This window comes from Chenopodium album, chromosome 8, assembly GCF_948465745.1.
Source record: "Chenopodium album chromosome 8, dcCheAlbu1.1, whole genome shotgun sequence".
Lineage (NCBI taxonomy): Eukaryota > Viridiplantae > Streptophyta > Magnoliopsida > Caryophyllales > Amaranthaceae > Chenopodium > Chenopodium album.
The window spans coordinates 40,736,714-40,744,967 of NC_137841.1; the positions used below are offsets into that span (position 1 = coordinate 40,736,714).

At 43.5% G+C, this 8,254-nt stretch overlaps 2 protein-coding genes and 1 non-coding gene across 3 annotated transcripts; 1 reads left to right on the top strand and 2 right to left on the bottom strand.

Annotated features, from left to right (window-relative positions):
• Positions 1-1,650: 1,650 nt before the first annotated feature.
• Positions 1,651-1,756, top strand: LOC145556877 (small nucleolar RNA R71). The gene has a single exon (XR_014091969.1). It is a non-coding gene; the product is annotated as a small nucleolar RNA R71 (small nucleolar RNA).
• LOC145642950 (uncharacterized) lies at positions 1,668-2,123 on the bottom strand. The gene has a single exon (XM_081694107.1). It carries the CDS (start codon positions 2,121-2,123, stop codon positions 1,668-1,670), a length of 456 nt encoding a protein of 151 aa, XP_081550233.1.
• Positions 2,124-4,264: 2,141 nt separating this feature from the next.
• Positions 4,265-4,945, bottom strand: LOC145642951 (uncharacterized). The gene has a single exon (XM_081694108.1). The coding sequence runs from the start codon at positions 4,943-4,945 to the stop codon at positions 4,265-4,267; it is 681 nt and encodes a 226-aa protein (XP_081550234.1).
• Between the last annotated feature and the right edge of the window lie 3,309 nt (positions 4,946-8,254).

The following is an 8,254-nucleotide window of genomic DNA, read 5'->3' on the forward strand; positions in this document are numbered from 1 at the left end:
ACCTATCGGCTAATTGCAATATAATCTTGGAAGGTAAAAGTTCCCCTAGCTCTAGTCTTTGATAAACCGAATATGGCATAAGGCTAACACTAGCTCCTAAGTCACATAAGGTATTATCAATTTGAATCTTATTAATAGCACAAGGGATAGTGAAATTTCCGGGATCCTTCAACTTAGGTGGCATCTTATTCATTATCATCGCACTACAATTCTCGGTTAGGGTAACTATTTCCGCCATATCACATGTCCTCTTTCCACTTAAAATTTCTTTAAGGAACTTAGCATAGTTTGGCATTTGTTCTACTACATCGGTGAAAGGAAGAGTAAGATGAAGTTGCTTTAGCATCTCTATGAATTTCCCTAATTCTCATCCAATTTGTGCCTATTATACTTTTGGGGATAAGGGAGCTTGGGCTTGTAAAGTTCTTTCTCTTTCTCTTTCACTCTTTCTACTTGTTCCTCATCAATTTTCTCAATTAAGGGACTCTCATCTCCCTCAATCTCAATCGGGCTCTTGCTAGTACTCTCTCTAGCATCACTCTTCTTAGGTACTCCACTCTCAAGGACCCTACCACTCCTAGTAACTATTGCATCCATAGGGTTCTTAAAACCTAAGCTCGATGAAGTCAAAGAAAAATAAGAATTCTTAAATTCCTTAAAATCACTAGCCAATTGAGAAACTCGGTTTCCTAATTCCTTATTTTTAGTCAACATGTCATTAATTCTCATCATTCACGGCCATGTAGGATCCTAGAAAATTGACTTGTTTCTCAAAAACCTCTTCCAAAAAACTCCTAGAAGAAAATGGTTGATCATAGAAATTATCACTTAGTCCTTGAGTATTTGGAATGGATCCAAGTGGGGTACCTCTTTGAACATTAGGTTGAAAATTTCCCCTACTTTGATTATTCCAATTACCACTAGCTTGATTTTGGCCATGATGTTGACTATAGTTACCATAACCTTGGTTATGTTCGCATGCCCTCGGCCATGATTTTGACCATTATAACCATGATTGTTATAGCTACCATGAATCTCTTGGATTCCATGATTTCTACAACCACCACTTTGATTATAATTATCATAGTTCGCTTGGTTGTGATAATTCCTATTTCCAACATTTCTTTGAACCTAAAATCTAGGTTCAAAATTATGATTATAAACATAATTCACATGCTCATTTTCGATTCCATCACATTCATCACAAGGAACATTGGGGCACATAGAAGCATCATGATCATTCATTCCACATAAATCACAAGGCCAACATTCTCTAATCATGCAACAAGAAGAAGGAAAAGTGTTAGGGTAAGAAGGTGTACCTCTCCCCTTATTTTGGGAGGGAAGAATCGGAGCTCGCAAAGGAGGACTCTCAAGCTTGGCCTTGAGGGATACAACCTCTTTCCCTAAATTAAAAATTAGAGTGGTCAAATCGTTGATGGCATTGAGTTGTTCGATCGAGCACCCTTTATAGTTGGCTCTTTCTCCACCTCTTGCCAATTTATATAATGTCTCACCACTTCATCTATTTCATCCACCACTTCTTCTTCGGTTTTGTTAATTATCGGATCTCCAGCTCCGGCATCTAAGCTTGCTCTTCCTTAAGAACTCAGCCCCCCATAGAAGATTTGTATAATTTTGTAGGTAGGAATCCCATGATGTGGACACTAGAGTTGATACTCCTTATACCTTTCCCATGCTTCATAGAGACTCTCATTAGGCCCTTGCTTGAAACTTTGGATCAAAGCCCTAGGTTCTGCCGTTTTCTTTTGTGGGAAAAAGCGAGATAAGAAAGCCTTGGTAACTCCATCCCATGTCCTTAGGGACCTTGGTTTGACCTCATTATCCAACCACTCAAAAGCTCTTACAATGAGAGAAAAGGGAAACAACTTGAGCCTTGTATACTCTTGAGAAACTCTGGCTACCACAATTGTATTGCTATACTTCTCAAAATCCTTGAGATGATTGAGAGGATTTTCACTTTTTGTACCACCAAAATGTTTCCTTTCGATCAAGGTAATCATAGCTGGTTTGATTTCAAAATTGTTATCCGGAACCAACAATGGAACAATCCCACACTCATACTTGTAAGCACCTGGAGTGCCCAACTCCTTCAATGTCATTCTATGAGCTTCTCCCATGTTCACTTGCACACACAATCTGAAACGAAATTATTAGTAACACGGCTACAAATGTAGCCTTAAGGAAAATCTTTTTTTGTTTTTGAATAAGATGGAATAGACTCAACAACAATACAAAATCACAACATCGGTCCCCGGCAACGGCGCCATTTTTACAAGGGTCGAAACTAGGTCGTTGAAACTAACCCTACCCTAGGCTAAATAAAATTTGTAATCTCTTAACACACCCTTAAACAAGTATAATGGTAAGTCGAGGGTCGAACCACTAAGGAATGGAGGGCGACTTTATATTGTCAAGTCAAGCTATTCCGGAAAGGTTAGGTAAGGGTGTGAATGCTAAACAACTAAACAAGCTAGGTTGGGACAAATGTAATAAACACTAGGGATCGGGATCCACATATACTTGTAACGGATTCCGCTAATTGGGAAAGAGTTGACTAGTCGAGTGATGCGAGGGAAAACCAATCATGCAACCAAAAGAGCATATCAAGCTATTTTCCTAGAGGTCTAACTGGCGACAACTTCGATAAACTCTAACTAGGAACGTCAGAAGACACCACAATCGTTAAATGCAAGCCACAAATCAATGGTCCGTATCAATGTGAACCTACAATGCAATCTAGTGTGAATAACCAGGGTGATCAAGCCTAAATAAAACACACACATGCACATAATCAAATAACCAATTTAATCACATCATCAACTCAATCAATTTCCCCAAATTAACATCAATCCATTACTCATATATGCTTCACCATTACCCTAGAAATCAAACTACTCACAATCCATAGAAATCAAGATCAAAACAAAGCTAAACAACAAATTCATCATGATCAAATTAAACAAACTAAAATCAAATCATAAATCAATCAAACTTCAATAGAACTTGAACATTCAACAAAACAATTGAAATCAAACTAAAGATCAAACTAAATATCTAATTAAAGAAAATGGATCCTTACAAACTTGATCAAAGATGAAATTCTCAATCATCAACAATCCACCATGAAATTCTCTCACTAAAACCTAGAGTATATCTCTCTAAAAATCTCTCTAATTTGATATAAAGCTAATTCTAATTCTTCTAATTGTTCTCTCTCTAAAAACAGAAGGAAAAACTATATATAGTAAAACTAACAAGAGAAAAGTTAGTTAGATCGTCCAAAAGAAACCCCGGAATGTGCGGTCGCAACAAGGTAGAGGCGCGGCCGCGAGAAAATGGGTACGGAACAGGGGCCCTGGCAGGCGCTCCCGCTCCTGCATCCGTATCAGGCGCGCCTGCGCCACCCAGGTGCGCGGCTGCACCACCCTCGTGCGCACCCGCACTTGGCAGCAGGGGAGCTCCCTCTTCTTCGTCCTAGCTCATCCTTGTGTGCTCATCTTGGTGATGATGATGAACACTAAGGTAGGAAGTCTTGAAATGAATCTTTTGGTGGGTTCATACCAAAGATGATGCCCCCACCACATGCATGCACCGATCTCATGAACTTGCTCCTTGCATTCCTTCAAACTTGAGCTCCAAATGACAAGCAAGAGGCATCCAAAATGATGAGAAATATGAGAGGAAGGCTCGGGAATCCTTGGAACACGATCATAACCTGAAAATATATGAAAACAAGCAAATAAAAGGGAAAAAGACCAAATAAGCAAAGAAATGCACAAATAAAGAAAACTAACTAAGGAAAGCACAAACTAAAGAAATAAAGAACACAACTAAGGAAAACTAAAGAAAAGTATTATAAAAGAGCATGAAAATAATCCTAAAATAAGCCAAATGAGTGCCATAAATGACACTCATCACGAGCGCGCACTATTGCTGCGCGGGCGCTCCTCTGCGGGTTCCGGTTTCGATCTTCTTCATGTTGCGCCACTTATAATTAGCCTTTTGAACCCAATTTTTGCAAGTAAATTTTATTTTAGATTTTGATCATATTCTTAGCTTAGTTGAGAGCTTCTCTCTCTTGTTTTTGGGTTAGTTTAGTAGTAGATTTTAGAGAGAGAAAGTGAGGAATTTTAGTAGTGATTGAGATATTGAAGATTCAATGGTGACAATTGTGTTGGAGATCTTCTCTATTATCAACGAGCATTCTTAACTCTATCTCATTTTATTGCTTTGTTTGATTTCATATATCGGGCAGCGAGCCATGAAGTTTGTACGCCAAGATGTCTGAGAACCAGGCTCTCTGACTCCCAACGCAGTTTACCTGCTCCTTTTCAGCGATGCTGCTTTCCTCTAACACTTCGACCATCACTATTCTTGTGAGGCTTTGTAAGGTGGAGCTGGCTAACTTAAATAAGGCGTCAGCCTGAGAGTTTCCTGCTTTGGGGACCAAGTCTTTCTGGAAATGGACTAGCTGGGCTGCCAGTTCTTTCACTTTGGTTACATATTTCATCAAAGTGGCTTCCCTTATCTCATACGCCCCCTGCATTTGGCTGGCAACGAGCTGAGAATAAGTCTGCAGGTGTACTTTGCGGGCTCCGGCTGCGAGGCTCATACGTAGGCCTGCAAGCATCGCCTCGTACTCTACTTCATTATTAGACGCTTTGAACTTGAACTTGATGGCGTACTCAAATACGTTTCGTTCTGGAGACGTCATTATGACTCCTGCCCCACTCCCCGTTTGGGCTGAGGATCCATCCACTTCCACCTTCCAGACCCCAATGTCATCCTCTTTCTCCTCATAGGAGGCTTCCACTATGAAGTCTGCTAAAGCTTGTGTCTTGATGGCTGCTCTAGGCTTGACCTCAAATTCATACTCAGAAAGCTCGATTGCCCACTTTAAGAGTCTACCCGATGCATCCATCTTTTGTAATGCTTTCTCCAGCGGGTGGTTTGTGAGGACCTCTATTATATGCGCGTCAAAATATGGTTTTAGCTTTCTTGCTTCTATGACCACTGCGAAGGCTAGCTTCTCTACCGGGGGGTATCTTTGCTCTGCCTCGGTCAGAACGTGGCTAACGAAATATATCGGCCTTTGTTGCTTCTGTCTTTCTACCAGCAGAACGGTTGCGATTGTCTGTATTGACGCTGAGATATACAGCTGCAATTTTTCCCTCAGCTCCGGGTTGATCATTGTTGGGAGCTTAGTCAGATGCTCCTTAATACCCTCAAAGGCTTCTTTCTCCTTAGTCCCCCACTTGAATTCTTTGTTTCCTTTCAATAGCTGATAGAATGGCATGGCTTTTTCTGCTGACTTGCTGATGAATCTGGTCAGTGCGGCCATTCTTCCTGTCAACCGCATGATATCTTTGATGCTCTTAGGCTCGGGCAGACTAAGGACTGCTTCGACCTTTTCTTGGTTGGCATCTATTCCTCTCTCGCTGATCAGAAAACCCAAGAACTTTCCCGAGCTCACTCCAAAGACACATTTCTTCGGGTTGAGCTTGATATTATACTTGTTCAGGGTGGTAAATGTTTCCTCCAGATCCATGATATGTCCAGCCTGCGTGAAGCTCTTAACAATTGATTCGTCAACGTATACTTCCACATTTCTTCCCTTCTGGTGATGGAACACTCTATCCATTGCCTTCTGAAAAGTTGCTCCAGCGTTCTTCAGCCCGAAGGGCATAGCTATGTAATTATACACTCCCCCTTCGGTAATGAATGCAGTTTTCTGCCTGTCTGGCTCGTGCAGGCTGATCTGATGGTACCCTAAGAAGGCATCCATGAAGCTTAGCAAGGCGTGCCCGCTAGTTGAGCCTACCAGTTGATCTATCCGTGGCAGTGGGTAACAGTCCTTCGGGCAAGCCTTATTAAGATCCGTGAAATCAACACACATTCTCCATTAGCCATTTGCCTTCTTCACCATGACCACGTTGGCTAACCATTCAGGATAGTCACAGGGTTCAATAAACCCTGCTTCCAAAAGTTTTTCCACCTCTTCCTTGATTGCCTGGTTTTTCTCCGTGAAGAAGCTTCGCTTTTTCTGCCTGACTGGCCTAATATCCTCCTTAACATTCAGCCTATGCACCATGACTGCTAAGTCAATTCTGGGCATCTCATCTGCGGAAAATACAAAAATGTCTGTATTCTTTCTCAACAGCTCTATGATGTGAACCCCTACTCCTAGATCAATGTCTTTCCCAATTTTCACTGTCCTCGAGGGATCACCTTCTGTGAACTCGACTGTGACATGCTCCCCGCTGGGAAGTGGTCTGGCCATTTCTTCTTTTGCAGGCTCGAAGTTTTCCATTGCCAACTTCTGTTTATCTTTTTCCCTGTGATACTCTTCACGCTTCCTTTTCCTCGACTTCCTCTCAGGTTGCTCAGGGAGCCTTCTCTCGGAACCGGACTGCTGTCTGGTTTTGTTAGGCTGCTTTAAGGCAGTTATGTAACATTGTTGGGCTATCTTCTGGCTTCCCCTGAGCTTTGCTTACCAACACTCATTAGTTGTGTAAGCCATGGCCAGGTGGTAAGTGGATACCACCCCGCCTATCTTGTGGATGAGCGGTCTTCCCATGATTACATTGTAGGGTGAAGGGGAGTTTATCACGAGAAATTATGTTCGGACATCACGCCTTCTTGACCTCTCTCCTACCCGGACTGAGAGTTTGATTATGCCTTCTGAGGTAAGCCCCGAGCCATTAAACCCGGTGACCTCGTAGTTTACTCTCTTCAGGTCTTTTCTGTCCAACTTCAGCTCATTGAACGCACTGATGTATATGATGTTAGCTGAGCTGCCTCCGTCTATCAGTATTCTATCTACCTCCTAGTTTGTAATTCTGATTGTCACCACCAGCGGGTAATCATGAGGGTAAATTATGCCCTTCTGATCATACTCGTCAAACGTGGCTCGTGGCTGCGGGGGAAGAGGTGGCCATCTACGCCTATCATTGCCGTTTATTTGATGTATCATTTCCCGCAGGTTAGCCCGCGCTCTATTAACTGTCCCCCCATGTACTGGACCCCCGCTGATCACGTACACCCTGCCCTCTGGCTTGCCATCTCTATCCTTGTCTCCAGCTGGGCCCCTATGACCCCCTCTGCGGTCAGCTCGGCCCGCTCTATCCTCCTCCCTTCTTCTGGGAGGGTCATCACACTGCTTAAATTGACTCAAGTATCCTCTCTTGACTAAGTCCTCTATGTTGTCCTTCAAGTGGGTGCATTCTTCAGTGGTGTGGCCATAGTCCCTGTTAAAGTCACACCACTTACTGGTATCACGACTCCTGTTTACCATCCTTGGAGGCCTCTGCCACTTATCATCAGCCTTATTTACGCTTAATATGTGAGATCTGGAATGGGTTAGTGGGGTATACTGATCAAACTTCCCAGGCCTTGGCCCTCTCCTTGGATCGGACCTTCTCAGTCCCACTGCCCTGTTCGGTTCTCTGCGGTTTTGCTCAGCCCTGCTTGGCTGGTCCACCCTGGGTGTGTTCTCTGCCCGGGTTACCTCTGCCCGCTTAACTAAGTCACCTCTTGCTTTCCTACCTAGCATTGCTCTGTCAGTCTCGTCTGCTTTGATGAACTCATGCGCTTTACCCAGCGCTTCAGCGAGCGTTTTGAGGCTCTTACGCCCCATATATGCTCTGAATGGTGACCCTGGCAATAGGCCACTCTGCATTGCTAACAGCGCTACCTCCTGGCTCATATTTGGAATGGTTGTTGCCTCCTTGTTGAATCTGGTGATGAACTCCCTCAGGGGCTCATCCTTTCCCTGAACCAGGGACATCAGCTCGGTTGTCATCTTGGTTCCGTCCACAAAGGTTATAAAATGCTCCATGAACATTCTCTTCAGCTGGTTGTACAAGTATACAGAACATTTGGGAATGGCGTCGTACCATTCCGCTGCCAGCCCCTCCAGAGTTGGTGGGAAAGCCTTACACTAGACTGAGTCAGTCATGGTGTAGAGTATCATATGATTCTCGAAAGCTGATATGTGGCTTTTGGGTGTTGTGGTTCCATTGTACTTGCAGCTCGGCATCTTCACCTTCTCCATGGGTTCTTCCAGAATCTCCCGGCAAAATGGGGAATCATCTAGAACAACCTGGATTCGCGCTCGTTTGTCTCTCTCCGGGCTGGGTCCTCGCTCTACGGCCGGTGACCTACTACGAGGGACCCGCTTCTCCGGGCTGATTCGAGCGGGGGTTATTTCCTCCACGCTCCATTCTCGATT

Excerpts from the sequence above, each read along its gene's own strand:
- LOC145642950 (XM_081694107.1), bottom strand. The coding sequence starts at position 2,123 with ATGACATTGAAGGAGTTGGGCACTCCAGGTGCTTACAAGTATGAGTGT.
- LOC145642951 (XM_081694108.1), bottom strand. The coding sequence starts at position 4,945 with ATGGATGCATCGGGTAGACTCTTAAAGTGGGCAATCGAGCTTTCTGAG.